We start from the raw sequence: 18,448 nt of genomic DNA on the forward strand, positions 1-18,448 counted from the left end.
TTTTTAAAACTTTTTAGTGTTTTTTCGATGAAAATACGTTTTTCGGAATTCTGAGTACGCCATCAAATCGGGCGTCTAATTTTACATAAAAGTCCCTTTGACACCAAATTTCTATCTCATCACCGTTTCAGGCTGCAAATTATTGAAAAACACCTCTTTTTCGCATGTTCAAAATGGAAGGGGTCGTACCGCCCCTCCGTCACGAGATATCAAAAAACGGACCTCGGATTCGTGATCAGGGACAAAAGTTACCCCTTAGGACAAAGTTTCACGCAAATCGAAGAGGGGTCGGGGCAACTTTTCCCGATTTCGTGTGAGTTGGTAGAGAATTACCCGCATCAAAAACCACTAAATTCATACTGATAAAGCCATAATCCAAATTCAAACGCCACTGCGGTTCGCACTCAATTTTGGCAACAACATCCAGGGTTCGCTTCCCACAAAAGAGCTTTCGCGGTAAAAAACATTCCTGACAAAGCATAATTACGCTCAGTTATATCGACTCGCTCTCGCCAGTCAATGGAGGAGCATTTTCCCACTTTTTTTTCTACTCCCCCCCCCCCTTGCATGGTGGGGCACAAACATTTTCAGGGTGACTGCCAAATTGACACCAACCCAATTTCCGCTTCCCCTCGAGCCATCGTGGAAAACTCAGCGGGAGGTCACCCCCACCTCCCCCCCCCCTTCAGCCTCAGGTGGTATTTTGGTTGAGTAGGTGGGAAATTTCATGAAGCTGTGCGAGATTTTCGCCATCGTAACGCGAGAAGCGTTTTCAGAAGTTTTTTTTTTTTGGAAAATGTGGAACAAATAACGGTATTTTGTCTCGGTTTTGTTGGGAGATGATGCAGCTTTAATGAAGAAATTGTTGTGACTTGGAGCTGAGACCGCAAACAGGGAAACAATTTCAATAAAGTTTAATAGAAAAAGTAGTTTTTATTGACTTTTCTTCTCCGATAGTTTTCCTCGGGAACGCACTTCACTTCCTTCATAGTCAGAGGGGACGACGACGACAAGCCAAGGATAGTTCCAGAACCGGTTGGGATTAAATTCTGGTTATTCTTTGCTCCCAAGGGATCTCATGGAATATCAGTTGAGCCAGCCAGTAAAGTGGTTCTGGGCAAAAGTTGGACGTGCCACACCGTGGTTTATTCCACAAACGCTGCTTGTCATCAAGTTTGTCGCTCACTCACTCACAACCACTACCATTAAGGGAAAGGAATTCCCGGGAAATTTGTAATAAAAATTTTAAACCGATAAAAGAGGATTAAAGTTCAATTGTGGAATGAAGCATGTAATGGAAATAATTATAATTGATTGTTTATATGATTATAATTATTATTGAATTTAAGCAAATAAAAGAAAAAATTTAAAATTTTAAAACTTAAAAACACCTTTTGCCTTCCTCACTGAGGTAAGGCTATAATCCTGCTCTAAAATTGAACTTTTTATTTAAAGCTCGAAAACCCACCTTGATGTATACATATCGAATCAGAATCGAAAACTGAACAAATGTCTGTGTGTATGTGACCAATAATGTCACGCAGTTTTCTCAGCACTGGCAGAACCGATTTTGACCAAACCAGTTGCATTCGACTTGGTTTAGGGTCCCATACGGTGCTATTGAATGGTTTGAAGTTTCGATAAGTAGTTCAAAAGTTATGTACAAAAATGTGTTTTCGTATATTTTCGGAAGTTGAATAAATGGCAGTAAATTGAACCAAACATCATCATGTTATGCATCGTTAGTTAGGTTATTGAGAGACCTTTCCAATGAGTCCAAAACATTGATAATCTGGCAACTCTGTCTCGAGTTATAACCACTTAAGTGATTATTATGTACTTTTTTATAACAAGATCTCACTTAAATGTATGTAAACAATGTCCGGATCCATCATCCGACCCATCGTTGATTAGGTAATCGAAAGACCTTTCTAATGAGTCTAAAATATTGACGATCTGGTAACCCTGTCTCAAGTTCTGACCACTTAAGTGATATTTTTGTACTTTTTTGTAGCCGGATCTCTCTTAAATGTATGTTAACAACGTTTGGATCCATCATCCGACCCATCGTTGGTTAGGTAATCGAAAAACCTTTCCAACGAGTCTAAAACATTGATAATCTGGCAACCCTGTCTCAAGCTATGACCACTTAAGATGCCACTTATGAGCCCTTTAGTGATATGTGTGTTTTTTGTATTCTGGAACTTAACGAAATCAGACGAAATTTGTGTCCAAACCCATCATATCACATATCACCCATATCACATAAACTTCAAAAAATATTTACAACGGCCTAAGATTTATTTCCAGTTGCTTTAGAAGTTTATATTCAAAGAAATAAATCTTGATAATAAATTGACTTTCTTCACTTTTTTTTTTCTAGAGCATTTTCAAATATTTGGTTCCAAAAAAATTAGAAAATGTATAAATTTCGGGAGTTCGGGAAATACTTGTTTACGGGAAAGCCAGGGAATTTCCGGGAAATATTTTCCCGGTACGGGAAATTGGACGCTCTAGAGGCTGGTCATACAAAATGTGTATATATCTAGAGAAGGGATGATCGATTTGTTGTCTTCGACAAAGTTGAAGGTTATGATTGGGACTTTTTGGAAGCGAAAAGTACACGGAGAAATACGATTTTTTATTTATCTTTTTATTATTTACTAAAAGTTAAATGCCCGAAATACGCACTTTTCAATTTTCGATTTTTTTTATATGATCAAAGTGATTTTTAGGGTTGAAAAATCTGGTGAAGCAGACATGTTTTTTTGAATCGCTTTTTTTTTGGAAAAAAAAAACAAAAAAACAACAATTTCGAAAGAAAAAAGAAAAAAATGTCAATGCTTTAACAAACTGCTTTTTACGTCACAGCGTGAACAGATAAGATGTGTGCCGGAATATATATACAAACATAAAAAAGACAATATTTTTTGAAAATGTAGTAAGTTTCAAAGCATGAATATTCAAAATTGTTAACAAATAGCATATTTTTCGAAAATACTCAAATTTGAAAAATTTTCAATATGGGTATCAAAAGAAGCTAAATTTTGTTTGTGTTTTCACTTTATTAAAGTTTTTTTTCTGTTGAAAACTAAAATTTTCATAAAATAACGTATGTTTTTAAAAATACTCAAATTTGCAAAACAGGTTTCGCTTTAAGTATTTTTGAAAACATACGTTATTTTATGAAAATTTTAGTTTTCAACAAAAAATACTCTAATAAAGTGAAAATGCATACAAAATTTAGCTTCTTTTGATACCCCCTTTTGATAGAAAATTTGAGTATTTTCAAAAAATACGGTATTTTGTTAACAATTTTGAGTATTCATACTTTGAAACTTACCACATTTTCAATAAATATATTCTTTTCGATGTTCGTGGGTGTCAACATATTCCAAATTATTTGTGAAAATTTTAGTACTTCCAATAAAACATTAAAAATTTGAAAATTCTGTATAGATTTCGCTTTGTTTGCATTTCTTTTGAAAATTTTCGTATTTTCGAAAAAACAGGATTTTGTTGAAAAACTCTAATGATGTGAAAATGCATACGAAATTTCGCTTCGTTTGATACCCATATTGTAAAGCTTTATTTTTTAAAGTATTTTCGAAAAGTACGGTATTTTTTGAAAAGTTTAGTTTTCATCAGAAAAAAACTCTAAAAATGTGAAAAAGCATACACAATTTCACTTGATTAATCATACTTTAAATTTTCTACATTTTCAAAAAATATATTTTTAGTAAAAGCGTTGAATTTATATCATAATATAGATGAATTAAGTCATTTTCAGAAAAAAAAAATAAAATTAAGTTATCGTCCATTGTCGGTGATAAGATTATCGTCGATAGAATTATCGAAATGACGATTATCGTTATTGAACAGTTCTCTACGGAATCGGTCTTTTTTCTTTAATTTTAATTTTTGTATTTTTTAATCCGGCTGAAACTTTTTTGGTGCCTTCGGTATGCCTAAAGAAGCCATTTTGCATCATTAGTTTGTCCATATAATTTTCCATACAAATTTGGCAGCTGTCCATGCAAAAATGTTGTGTGAAAATTCAAAATTCTGTATCTTTTGATGGAATTTTCTGATCGATTTGGTGTCTTCGGCAAAGTTGTAGGTATGGATACGAACTACACTAGAAAAAAATAATACACGGTAAAAAAAATTGGTAATTTTTTTATTTAACTTTTTATCACTAAAACTTGATTTGCAAAAAAAAAACACTTTTTTTTATTTTCTGATATGTTTTAGAGGGCATAAAATGCCAACTTTTCAGAAATTTCCAGAATGGGTAAAAAATCTTTGACCGAGTTATGATTTTTTGAATCAATACAGATTTTTTCAAAAAATCGAAATACTGGTCGCAAAAATTTTTCAACTTCATTTTTCGATGTAAAATGGAATTTGCAATCAAAAAGCATTTCAGTGAATTTTTGATAAAGTGCACAGTTTTCAAGTTATAGCCATTTTTAGGTAACTTTTTTGAAAATAGTCGCAGTTTTTCATTTTTTTAAATTGGTGCCCATGTTTGCGCACCTTTGAAAAAAATATTTTTGAAAAGCTGAGAAAATTCTCTATATTTTGCTTTTTCGGACTTTGTTGATACGACCCATAGTTGCTGAGATATTGCCAAGCAATGGTTAAAAAACAGGAAAATTGATGTTTTCTAAGTCTCATCCAAACAACCCATCAATTTCTAATGTCGATATCTCAGCAACTAATGGTCCAATTTACAATGTTAAAATATGAAACATTCGTGAAATTTTCCGATCTTTTCGAAAAAAATACTTTCAAAAATTTAAAATCTAGACTAACGTTTCAAACGGGCCAATCAATCGATCAGAAAATTGCTTCAAAAGTTACAGAATTTTGAATTTCCACATATAATTTTTGTATGGACAGCTGCCAAATTTGTATGGAAAATTATATGGACAAACTAATGATGCAAAATGGCTTCTTTGGGCATACCGAAGACACCAAAAAAGTTTCAGCCGGATTAAAAAATACAAAAAAAAAATCGATTGACAGAAATCTCAGAGCTCTATTGTTAGACGATAATACTAACAACGATATTTTTATCGATTAGTTACTTTGTTATTATTTTCAAACATTTACAAACCCATTTTGTATGACCAGCCCCCAAAATTGTATGGAAACATGGGGACCATCCACAAACCACGTGGACACTTTTTTGGAAATCTGAACCCCCCTGCCCCCCCATACAAAACATACAAAAAAACTATTTTGTATGGATCGTGGACAATCGCCAATTGTTTTTTCTTTAGCCGTAGGGTTTACATGGACAAAATATTTTTCAAACAACAAAAAAAAAATTAAAACAACGAAAAAAATTGCGAAACTGTAGAAATATGTTCAAATAATAAATGAAGAAATTTTATTAGATTAATAAAGAATGTTATTCTTGATTGTTTTATCATTATGAATCTAAAATATGTACGTGTCCCTTAACCACAATGCAATCCAAATGCCCGTGCAACCGTTAAGTCGAGTTGCGCGACGTTATTCAAATTGTATTCCATTTATTCTAGATCGCAAAATCGAACCCACCAAACACCCCCACTCCCCCCACCCCCCTCTTCAAAACTACTCACCTGTGCACGACGCGATGCTTCTGCAGGTAGTCCAGGGCGGAACCGATCTCACACACCAGTAAGGCAACGCTGGCTTCCGAAAATTCCACCTGCAAAATGGTCCAGCATTCCGGGTTGGCCGCAGGTCACGTACGGGCACGATTTCGTTGCGTAGAATCAAATTTTGCAACCGCACGCGGAAATACATGAAAGTGGCAAATATTAGTGGGCATTACTATGAGGTTACAGCGCAGGTCCGATAGTTTGACACGCAGTTTTGAGTTTCCTTTGCGAGAGTGAAGCTAATTTAATGCCAAACCATCAGAGTTTCACTGTCGTTGAAAGAGTTGTCGGTCATTACCTGATGGTTCAAATGGTACCGCAAATCACCACCGGCCAGCAGGTCGCACACCATAAAGAGGTCCTCCTCGTCTGCAAAAGTGGTCAAATGAAGCGTGTTGTTATTTCCTCTGTTTGAGCACTGTTGGTAATTTATTTGTGTTTCAATTTGTGATAAATTGTTGGTTGTTCAGTTGGTTTTGCGGGAAAAACCACAATAATACGACGAGGCGAGAGCTGGATAATTTGCGACGTGGTTTTGTTTTGTTCCAGTTTCAACAGTAGTTTTTTTAATTCTACAGTCAAAGGTAAATATTTAGTAGTGCGTTTGGTTATTAATTATCCCAGTACCCTACTTAAACTGGTGGAATGCCGTTATTGGTCACCCATTGAAAATTTTAGTATGCAAAAAGTGGTTGAATAATTAAATAGCTGTTGACATTTTTTTATTTATCCACAAACAACGGACAAACCTAACATCAAATGGTTGATTACAGTACGATCAAAGTGATTTTATTTGCAAATTAGAATAGAATTAAATATTGCCTTATCCTTTTTTTGCCTTGCATTTTATGCGTGCAACCGTTAATTGTGTTCAAAACAGCCGGGGTGAGTTTTCGACTTTTCGACAATTCATATTGACCAACATTATTATTTCTGTAAATCTGATAATCTTCGATCAAACTTTGTGGTTCTCTTTGTAACGTTGTAACTATTTCATTAAAAATTGCATTATTTATTTTTTTATGAGCAAACACACCAGCACACACAAATACAAACAAACTAAAAAAAGAAATGAAATAACAAACAAAAATACAAACCAAAAGCAAACAAAACAAAAATTAAATACAAAAAAAAGGAATCCAAAAAAAGACAAAAAGGCAAAACACAAAAAAAAAAAACAGCATCAAAAAACAAACAAACCAAAAAACTTAATACCAAAATGTAAAAAAACGAAAAACCAAAATAAAACTAAAACTGAAAAAACAACAAAAAAACTAAAACAAATGCCAAAAAACCATAAAATTAAAAAAAAGCCAAACGATCTATAAACAGAATTAGGCTCTTCTTAAAAAACTTAAAAATATTGAAAATCAAGAAATAATTCAATAAATTAAAAAAAACAGATCATTGCAATCATCAATATGCTAAATTACTAAGTAATGCCGATTTATTGCGAAAGGCTTCATCCATAAAGTACACAGAAAAAAAAGTTGAATTTTGGAATGTTGAAAATTTGGTAGGTTGAATATTACCTCTTTATTTGTTTAATATTACATAAAAAAATGTGTAAAAATGTGAACCTGATGAATATTCATCAAAAACTGATGAAAATTAATCATTTTCTGGGGTAAAATTCATCATTTATTTTGCCACAAAATCTGTCACCATTTCCTGATGAATATTACCATAATTTTTTTTTTCTGTGTACGACACACTAAAATCAGCCAAAATTTACCCCCCCCCCCTCTCCCCCTTTGTCACGCTTTTCCTATACTTACAACACGCAATGTCACACCTGCTCAGACCCCCCCCCCCCCTCCTCCCCTAGAGCGTGACATACTTTATGGATGACGCCTAAAAGAAAAGTTTATGCAAAGCTGTATATAGGAATTTCATAAAAAAATCAACATGTTTTTCAACGAACCTAAATATGCTACATATGATTATCGTAGTAGAAAATGGATTGATTTAACTTCTCTGTTAATTTAAATTTTTGAGGCCGTTGCAAATATTTTTCAAAGTATATGTCGTCGCTCCCCCATCCCCCCCCTTCAAAATTGATCTGAATAATCAGGTGTTAAAACAAATATTTTTCAAAAACAAAATTTACATGAAAATAGAAGTCTTATCAACGTAAAACAATCTAAAAAGCATTGTTAGGGCTTGTTTAAAAATGTTTTAAATTTTTATGAAATTCCAATGTACAGCAGCGCAAAAAAAATATTTTCGAAAAAAAAATGTTCAAATTTTTGTCAATACTTAAATATTTTGGAAACTAATGATGGCAAACAAACTGGACAGGTGTATTTTAAAATACTTTTTTCATTAAGTGTTGAAACCATGCTTGTAATAATTTAATTTTTTATACTTTTGATCTTTTTGTTCCCTCCTCCCCCTCTCCAACGACTTTGTTCAGAATCGAGGGACATAAACTTCAAAAAATATTAGGAACGGCCTGAGTTGTTTTGTCTCTTTATTTTTTAGACCAATTCTAAAAGGAGCGAGAGGGGGGAGGGGGCTGGGCGACACTAACACTAACGTCATAAAACTGAAAAGAAGAAAAAAAAAAGAAAATCTAAATACAAAATCGAAAAAAAACTAAAATTTTAAATAAGCAAAACTACCCAATAAACAGAAAATCACAAACAAAAAAAAAGAAGAAATTCAAAAACAACAAAAAACAAAAAACCAACACAAAAAATCAAAAATTGTTTTATCCAAACCATAAAATAAAAGAAAAGCAAAAAACCTATCAACCTTAAAACCAGTAAACAAACAAAAAAGACAAAAACCAAAAAATCCTACAAAAAAACTAAAAAAATCAAGGAGCCAAAAACAAGGGGATCGAAAAACAAAAATTAAAAAAACATTAAACCAAAAAAACTCTATAGCAAAAAAACGCAAAAAAGACACAGACAAAAAATACCAAAGGTCCAAATCCCGAAAAACTATAAAAATGAGCAAATAAAAAAAACGAATCCCTTAAACTATGAAACAATAAAAACCAGACAAACATTAAACCTACAAAAACAACAAAAACCAACCACTCAAAACCCGAGAAGCCAAAAGAACAAAAAACCTCTAACCAAAATAAAAACAGAAGAGCAAAAACTCGAAACCAACAGCATCCAAGAAAACATAAACCAAAAAAAAAATAGAATCCCAATGAATCAAAATCCAGAAAACCAAAAGAATCAAAATAATAAAAAAGCGATAAACCGCAAAACCAAAACCCAGGAAAATCTTAAAGCCAAAAAAACGAACGGCAACGATAACCAAAATAAAAATAGAAGACCAAAAAAACGCATAAAAAACATAAACCAATAATTAAAAAAATCAATAAATCAAAAAAACACAAAGCAACAAAGACAAACCAAAAACTCTAAACACCAAAAAACAAAAAAAAAAAAACAAGCAAAAATAACAAAAAAACAAAAAAATAAAAACAAAAGTAAAAAAGAGCAATTCCATGCCAAATAGGGAATCGGTTGTACCCGACCCTCTCCGATTTCAATGAAACTTTGTAGACATGTTATCCTTCGCTTATATAAGCCATTTTTGTGTATATGGAGCCAGTTCCACTCGATAATGACATTTGAGAAAGGCGTAAGTGTTTTAAATATTTTTGTAATTCGGAATTTTAATATTTCTGTATTTCGAAGCCGTTGCATCGTATCAAAAAGTGGTCAAAGACAAACTTGTAGGAAATTTGACGGGCTTTTCGATAAAAATACACTGAAAGAAAAAAAACACCCAACTTTTATGAGATTTTTCGATTTTTAAGTTTAAAAGTCAAATTTAAGGGGGAGCCCACGATTTTTTTTCGTTCAAAATTTTTGTGAAGATAGCCTAAGATGTTACAAAAAGACTCACGAAAAATGCAGGATGGAGCAACTCACCTAAAAATATACAAAAATCATTTACTGAAACTGTTTTTTTGAAAAGTGCTCTAAACGTCAAAATTTTCAAAAACCGAATACGGGAATCGATTCTCCAGACAATTTTACATAAAAGTCTCCATATTGACCATTGTCCTAAGTCCAATCCTTGTAAAGTTACAGCGGTTTTAAAAATAAAAATGTTGAAAAAATAGGTTTTTTGATGGTTTTTGGCAATTTCTATATGACAGACTTAATTTTTCAGTCTCGTAAATATTTTTACCGGAAAGCTCGTCAAATTTCCCATAAGTTTGTCTTTGACAACATTTAAATTGGATGTATGAGCTTGCAGATATAAGCTAATTTACTATCCAGGTTACTATACTACACTGAAAAAATATGATGTTTTCAATTATGAGAAATGTAATTAGCTTATATCTGCAAGCTCATACATCCAATTTAAATGTTGTCAAAGACAAACTTATGGGAAATTTGACGAGCTTTCCGGTAAAAATATTTACGAGACTGAAAAATTAAGTCTGTCATATAGAAATTGCCAAAAACCATCAAAAAACCTATTTTTTCAACATTTTTATTTTTAAAACCGCTGTAACTTTACAAGGATTGGACTTAGGACAATGGTCAATATGGAGACTTTTATGTAAAATTGTCTGGAGAATCGATTCCCGTATTCGGTTTTTGAAAATTTTGACGTTTAGAGCACTTTTCAAAAAAACAGTTTCAGTAAATGATTTTTGTATATTTTTAGGTGAGTTGCTCCATCCTGCATTTTTCGTGAGTCTTTTTGTAACATCTTAGGCTATCTTCACAAAAATTTTGAACGAAAAAAAATCGTGGGCTCCCCCTTAAATTTGACTTTTAAACTTAAAAATCGAAAAATCTCATAAAAGTTGGGTGTTTTTTTCTTTCAGTGTATTTTTATCGAAAAGCCCGTCAAATTTCCTACAAGTTTGTCTTTGACCACTTTTTGATACGATGCAACGGCTTCGAAAACAGAAATATTTAAATTCCGAATTACAAAAATATTTAAAACACTTACGCCCTTCTCAAATGTCATTATCGTGTGGAACTGGCTCCATATACACAAAAATGGCTTATATAAGCGTAGGATAACATGTCTACAAAGTTTCATTGAAATCGGAGAGGGTCGAGAAAAAAGTACCTGAAAAATTCCTGTTTTGGGCTGGAATTGCTCAAAAAAAGCAAAAAGCCAAAAAACCAGAAAACAAAATAAAAACAGAAAGCCCAAAATCAACTCAATATTATCTTTTGTATATTTAACATAATCAAAAAAAAAAATCCAGAAATGTCCCCGTATTACTTTGATGGGCATTAGACCATTAAAAATGTTATTAGTTCCACAGTTGATTAAAAAAAATCTAAGTACTAAAAAGCGATAAACCACAAAACCATAAATCTTAAAATCAAAACGAAAAACCCAAAAATTAATAGAAGACCAAAAAACCGAAAAACTAGCAATCTAAAAAAAAACAAAAATTCTAAAAAATCTAAAATCAGATAACCAAAAAATCAAAAGGCATAAAAAACGATAAAAGCTCAAAACTGGAAAAAATCAAGCAGCAAAAAAAATTATAAATAAAAACCATAAAACCAAAAAATTTTTAAACAAAAACAAAACGACCAAAAAACTCCGAACACCAACAAACCAAAAAAACTAAAACCAAAAATCTTAGAAACCAAAAAACCAAAAAAAAACAATTAGCCCAAAAGTGAAAAAAGAAAACAAAAAAAAAACAAAACCCAGAAAACTAAAATTTAAATCAACTCAATATTATGTATTTTTTGTTTATTTAACCTGATTAAAACCAAAAATCCAGGAATGTCCCGTCTTTCTCTGATGGGCATTAGACTAAAAGAAAAAGAGTTGTTGGTTCCACAGTTGATTTAATGTTATACCCAAATTACTGCAAATTAATGGAAAATATAGATATTTCGAGATTTTTTTTATTTTTTCAAACACAATCACAAGTAACTTTACTGGTATATGGGTAATTCTCCACCAACTCACACGAAATCGGAAAAAGCTGCCCCGACCCCTCTTCGATTTTCGTGAAACTTTGCTTTAAGGGGTAATTTTGGTCCCTGATCACGAATCTGAGGTCCGTTTTTCGATATCTCGTGACGGTGGGGCGGTATGACCCCTTTTATTTTTCTGGATTTTTACTAAGACACGTTTTTCAGGGTTACATTTTAGAGTGTAACAATATTCTACAAAAATGTAGAGCAGACAAAAACAAAAATTTTGTGATGCAGACATAAGGGGTTTGCATGTTTTCTTCACGAGTTATCGGAATTTTACAAAAAAGTTGTTTGAACAAGTTATTATTTTGACCATTTTTGAACAGTTTTTCGATTTTTTATCCCCAAAAACTCAATCGTGTGCTTTTGATAGTATTTTTTTTTGCTTTTTAAGTATTTTTTTCGGAATGTTCAGCTAATTTTGCAAAAGAATGACCCCTTGGACGATTGTTGTGGCTTGTGCACTGCTTGTATGTGGGGATCAGGGTTGCCAGGTTGCCAGATAAATCTGGGAATGCCAGATTTTTCAAGATTCTGCCAGAATAAAGATTCACCCTTCTCTGTGCCAGATTTTGCCAGATTTTTCACTTTATGCCCATTTTGAACAATCTTTTAATTTAAATGTACGAATATAAATGAGAATAGAATGTGCAATTCTTAAATAAAAAACAAATTCAACATTTTTGAGGCCATGTAATCAGTTAAACCATCTGAACTCTAAACATTTTTGAATCAATTTATATCCTCCCTCTTTTTTAGCATTCAGATTAGTTAGATTTTCGTCTGCCAGATTCTTCCAGATTTTTAATAGATACTTTGCCACATTTTTAAAAATTTTGACCTGGTAACCCTGGTGGGGATTTTTCGAAAATAAAAAAAACAAACTGGATACACTCACTCATCACAAAAATATTTTTTTGAAACAAAATCCAATTCTCGCCATGCACGAGTTACAACAATCGTCCAAGGGGTCATTCTTATGCAAATTTAGCTGAACATTCCGAAAAAAAACTTTCAAAAGCGCACGATTGAGTTTTTGGGGTTAAACATTCTGAAAACTGGTCAAAAATGAACAAAATGATTACTTTTTTAAAAAACTTTTTTGTAAAATTCTGATAACTCATGGAGAATACATGCAAACCCCTTATGTCTATGTATCACCATGCAAAGTTAGAAAAAACACGTAATTTTAAAATGAAAAAAAAAATTGTTTTAAATGAAAAAATGACCCTTCTGGGTTATTTCAGATTCGAAAAGTACATTAAATTTCCTATAAAATGACATGTCTCACGATTTTTGACAGTTTAGTAACGGGAAATGGCAGCGATTTTAAAACTATTTTTTAACTTTTTTGATGAAAAATACGTTTTTTCGGAATTTCGAGTACGCCATCAAATCGGGCGTCTAATTTTACACAAAAGTCCCTTTGACACCAAATTTCTATCTCTTCACGGTTGCGAGCTGCAAATCAGTGAAAAACGTTTCTTTGCAAAAAAAAACAGAAAAATGAAAGGGGTCGTACGCCCCACCGTCACGAAATATCGAAAAAAGGACCTTGGATTCACGATCAGGAACCAAAATAACCGCTTAGAGCAAAGTTTTACGCAAATCGAAGAGGGTTCGGGGCAACTGCTGTGTGAGTTGGCGGAGAATGACCCATATGTAATTAATAAATGCTATAAACCATTTTTTCAAAGCGAAATAAATAGCAGAGGATTCTGAGTTTCTAATTTCAGACACAAATTTACACAGTAAAGTACACATTTTTCTTAGTAAACATTTCTTGAAATGAATCCTTTTGCGAAACTTGCCTTTCAAATCACAAAAAAAAATTAATCCTTCAACATTTCTACGTCGCTGAACAAGTTTTCGGATTACTTCCCCTTTCACGGTTGCAAGCTGCACTAGTACCAGCTTCAACGGTGACATTTTCCCAGCGTTCCATAAACTATCCACGTCTTGTAAAGTTTCCCCCCCCCCCCCCTGCTCACTCTAATGTAAAGCAAACATTCCACATTCTTATCCCACTCAGCTTCAACCTCCCCAGCAAAATTGAGCAAAAAAAAAAGAAGTAAGCGAAAATAAAATCCCGTCTCAAAACGTCTCCGGGAAACAATTTCCGTCCGCTGGCAACACTGAGCAACGATTTACCCCCGCAATCGTAACGCAGTATCACTTGCGCCAGTGCTGCCGTCCTTGAAATTGATGGAATTGCAGTGTCAGCAGCAGCCAGCGTGCTTCAAAGATGAAATCAGTAATGCAATTTGAAACTGGGTAAAATTGAATTTATGAACTTTCTCCGGGCAACACTTCCGGGGACGCTGTCAAAGTCTGGAGGAAAGGAGGGTGCATTTGTGGCCACGGTTTGTCAACTGCGATTGTTTTATTTTTCGGTGTGTGGAAGTTTCCTGGGATTCGTGGAGTAAAGTCATACGGACAGGTTGATAATTTGAAGCAGTTTACCATAAAAATCAGGATTATTTTTAAGTAATTAGGCTTTTTTGGATATATTGAATTGTTTAAAATTTTACCATGTTTGAAAAAAGAAGCCATTTTAGATTTTTTTTCGCTTTGGGTATGTTTTAGATATTTGATTGTTTTTTGAACTACACTCAAGCCCCGATGGTTTGACACCAACTGTTCTCAAACGAACGGGGTCACTTTTTAGTTTGACATCCCTTTTACACGGAGTTTACACACACTACAAAACGATTGTTGTGATAGTGTGCGTGAGCGCTGTGTGAAAAGGGACAGTTCGTCACTTTTTGCCTACCTCATTTCACTGAGGCAAGGGTATAAAATCACTTGAAAATTGAACTTCTTAATATACCTTCTAGATATACCTTGAAGTGCACATATCGACTCAGAATCGAATTCTGAATTCAAATGTCTGTGGGGATGTGTACAGACATGATTTTTTTTCCACACGATTATCTCAAAACTGAATGAACCGATTTTGGCCGGGTCAGCCTTATTCGATTCGTGTTGGGGTCCCATAAGACCCTATAAAAAATTATTCTGTTTAGTAAAGTATTTAAATAGTTATGCTAAGAAAAAGATATTTGTATCTACAAAAAGGGTGATTTTTTGCATAACCTCAAAAGGCCGGGTCTTTTTGTTTACGTGCGAGAGTCGCGCCAAATGCGAAACGCCCGGTTGCCACATTGCTTCAAATGAAAGTCTGCATGCTTTCTGGAAAAGTCTGTATCAGGTATATATTTTTTTCATAAATTTATTTTCATTTTAACTTTGTAAATATGAGGAAAGCACCAACCACCTAATGGTGTATTAAGAAACTTTTCGTTTGACTTTGACCAATCAACGGGTAATATTTAAAAAAGTGACAAACGAAAAAGTGGGGCTACGGGGTGTTGAGTGTATATTACAAGTTGATAAAAATTGGTTTGCCCATGCTATAACTAAAATGAATGTGTTTTTTTTTGGGAAATATCGAAATTAATGACGATAAATTTATTTTTGATTTAAAATTGCACTAACATTCGAAAAAAGCATGCATATATTTTTATTTAGTGACAGTTTTCAAGTTAGACCGCTGCAAATATTTTTTGAAGGTTATGCCTTACCAGAGAGGATTGAAGGGACAATAAATGAAAATTGAAATTTGCAAGCCATGGAATGTACATTTTAATTAAAAAAAGTGCTGTAAAATGTTTTATTGGTTTTTCAATACGTTTAAAAAAAATCCGAGATTTTCGAAAAAAAAATTACAGTGCATCGTAATTTTTACCAATGTTCAAAATATTTTCCAACAAACAAAATTATATGATTCAAAATCATTTATCATTTAAAAGTACTTTTTTTAAATAAAAGGTAACATGTTTAACTTATAAAAGTCATCATCAAACTTGACTACCTCTAAAAAGATTTGTTTCGAAAAAAATATGAAAACATCCAGCAAAAATTGTTCCAAAACATTTGAAGCAGGACTCATAGTTGCCTCTGAGAAAAAGATTTTTTTTTTAAAAACATTCATTTCGATAACACTTGTTATTTTCAAAATATTAGAATGAAGCTTAACTTTTGAAAAGTTATAAACTGAATAAATGTTGCCCTTTGTTTTATTTCATTTTATTTTAAATTATTCACTTATGTTTCCACCATCACATTTAATATTTATCCAATAGTTCCTTAGAAGTCGGACATCGGGAAATTGGCAACACTGCCAAATACATTTTGATACTGTGCTATACCTGAAAAAGTGCATTTTTGGTAGTAACTATAAACTTATTCAAAATTGAAGAATTTATTTTTTATTTTTGCGCAATTAGATTTTTGGATGTAAACCACCAACACAAAATGGAAGTTTTTGTTTGCAGTGCAGTGGCGGGCATTCAGGGGTTTGTTCCGGAGGGCATACTGAGCCCAAACCCCAAATATGAGCTCCATTGGACATAACAGGAGCTGGCGCTCCACCCTTCAATTTTAAATGGGATTTAACCCATAAAAAAATATTTTTTCAAATATTACACTTTTTGAGGCGTTTCGGGAATTGCGAGGTGCGACGCATATCTTTTTTGCCGGGGACGATTTTTTGAAAAATTGCCAAACTTTGAAGGTTTGTACCAAGCTCCACGGTGCTCCAAACTTCAATGATATATATACCAAAAGATGGGCAAGGATCTGGCCTACACGACGGTGATGTTGAAAATAAACGCTTTAGTGGCCAAAATGCCTCAAAAAGTGTATTTTTTTGGAAAAATCTATTTTACGAATTGAATCCCATTTAAAATTGAAGCGTGGAGCGCCAGCTCCTGTCATTTTTATTACATCCTAGTATCTATTGTGTCAGCGTTTCAGAGTTTCAGAAGCTTTGTGAATAATTTCCATAAAAATGATCGAACATTATTACACGTTGGTTTTGCGGGTTTTGAGAAAACACAAAAAACATGAAACGGATTTTTTATCATCCAGAATGCACACTCAATGAAAGTCGATATCTTAGATGAAAAATTATTTATTTTTTACAAAATTCTATTAAATAGAGTTGTTCTGTTTTTGTATATGTTAATTTATGAGCAATTCCATGTCAAATAGGGAATCGGTTGTACCGGACCCTCTCCGATTTCAATGAAACTTTGTAGAAATGTTATCCTAAGCTTAAGTAAAACATTTTTGTGTATATGGAGCCAGTTTCACTCTATAATGGCATTTGAGAAGGGCGTGAGTGTTTTAAGCCGTTGCATCGTATCAAAAAGTGGTAAATGACAAACTTGTAGAAAATTTGACGAACCTTCATAAAAAATACACTGAAAGAAAAAAACACGCCACTTTTGTCAGATTTCTTGATATTTAACTTTAAAGGCCAAATTTAAAGGTGAGCCCACGATTTTTTTTTCATTCTTTTTTTTCTGAAAACAGCCTAAGATGTTACAAAAAGACTCACAAAAACTGCAGGATGGAGCAACTCTCCTGAAAAAAATTTACAAAAATCATTTACTGAAACCTTTTTTTAGAGTGCTCTAAACGTCAAAATTAAAAAAAAAACCGAATACGGGAATCGATTCTACAGACAATTTTACATAAAAGTCTTCATATTGACCATTGTACCATTTAGAAATTGTCAAAACCCATAAAAAATCTAATTTTTCAACAATTTTATTTAAAAAAAAATGTGTCTGGAGAATCGATTCCCGTATTCGGTTTTGAAAATATTTGACGTTTGGAGCACTTTTTAAAACCACGTTTTCAGTAAATGATTTTTGTATTTTCTTAGGAGAGTTGCTCCATTATGCATTTTTCGTGAGTCTTTTTGTAACATTTTAGGCTATTTTCACAAAAAAATTAACGAAGAAAAATCGTGGGCTCACCCTCAATTTTAACTTTTAAATATAAATAAAACAAAATCTCATTAAAGTGACGCCACTTTTTCTTCTTTCAGTCTATTTTTTTCGGAAAGCCCGTCAAATTTCCTACAAGTTTGTCTTTGACCACTGTTTGATACGATGCTTTGAGATACTACAATGTTTAAATTACGAATTAAAAAAATATTTAAAGCACTTACGTGACCAGAATGTTTATTTAGCAATTATATGGTAATATATTGACATTTATTTGAATTAAAAGTTTGCAAAATTAAGTTTAGATAAGTTTTAAATAGAATTTCCAGAAACTTTTATACTAAGTAGTTAGTAAACTTTATATTCAATCCAAATTATTTTTTTAATCAGTCAAGGATGCCTATTTGGAATTTGGAGACTGGATTTATGGTGATTTGTCAACAAATAACTTTATATATGTTAATTTTTCGAAAGGTGCACAAACTTTTTTTGCACCTTTTTTATTTTTGTAATAGTATTTGTTATATAACTTTTTATAGAAAACATCTTTTCATGAGCTTTTTGTAGCAAAATGTTCGGCATGAGTTTCTGAACAAAACGTAGTACTAGGTTTCTGTCAAACTTTAAATTGTTACATGTTTCATCACAAAATGTGCATAGTGCCCAAGGGTGTAAAAACTTTTTTTACATACTGTAAACGTGAATATATCCCTTTGTGGTTCTCGCATTCCTGAATTTAATTCACGATTTCGAGAATTTTTTTTTTTAGTGTAGGATAACATGTCTGCAAAGTTTCATTGAAATCGGAGAGTGTCAAGAAAAAAAACATAAAAAATCCTGTTTTGGGCTGGAATTGTTATTATCTAAAACCTTGTACATGTATTTCTATCTCAAAACAAACCTTGTTTTTTTAAATTTAATTTTCAGTATCAGTCACCTTACATTTTTGCTAGCTTAACAGTAAAAAAAATTGCTTTTGGTGTGGGACTAGAGATTTTGAGTAAGAAGAAAATATGACCTCTAAAAATTTGTAAATTTACATCTTATCATTAAA

The 18,448-nt window shown here is 32.6% G+C and overlaps 1 protein-coding gene across 1 annotated transcript in view; it reads right to left on the reverse strand.

The window, feature by feature from the left end:
• Positions 1 to 18,448, reverse strand: part of LOC6050385 (serine/threonine-protein kinase 32A) — a 299,642-nt gene that overhangs the window by 110,131 nt on the left and 171,063 nt on the right. Inside the window, exons 5-6 of the mRNA XM_038256038.1 lie at positions 5,956 to 6,026; positions 5,616 to 5,704 (exon numbers count right to left, since the gene is read on the reverse strand). Coding sequence (XP_038111966.1) covers positions 5,616 to 5,704; positions 5,956 to 6,026 — 160 coding nt within the window. The remainder of the gene's footprint in view (positions 1 to 5,615; positions 5,705 to 5,955; positions 6,027 to 18,448) is intronic.

This window comes from Culex quinquefasciatus, chromosome 1 (genome assembly GCF_015732765.1).
Source record: "Culex quinquefasciatus strain JHB chromosome 1, VPISU_Cqui_1.0_pri_paternal, whole genome shotgun sequence".
Lineage (NCBI taxonomy): Eukaryota > Metazoa > Arthropoda > Insecta > Diptera > Culicidae > Culex > Culex quinquefasciatus.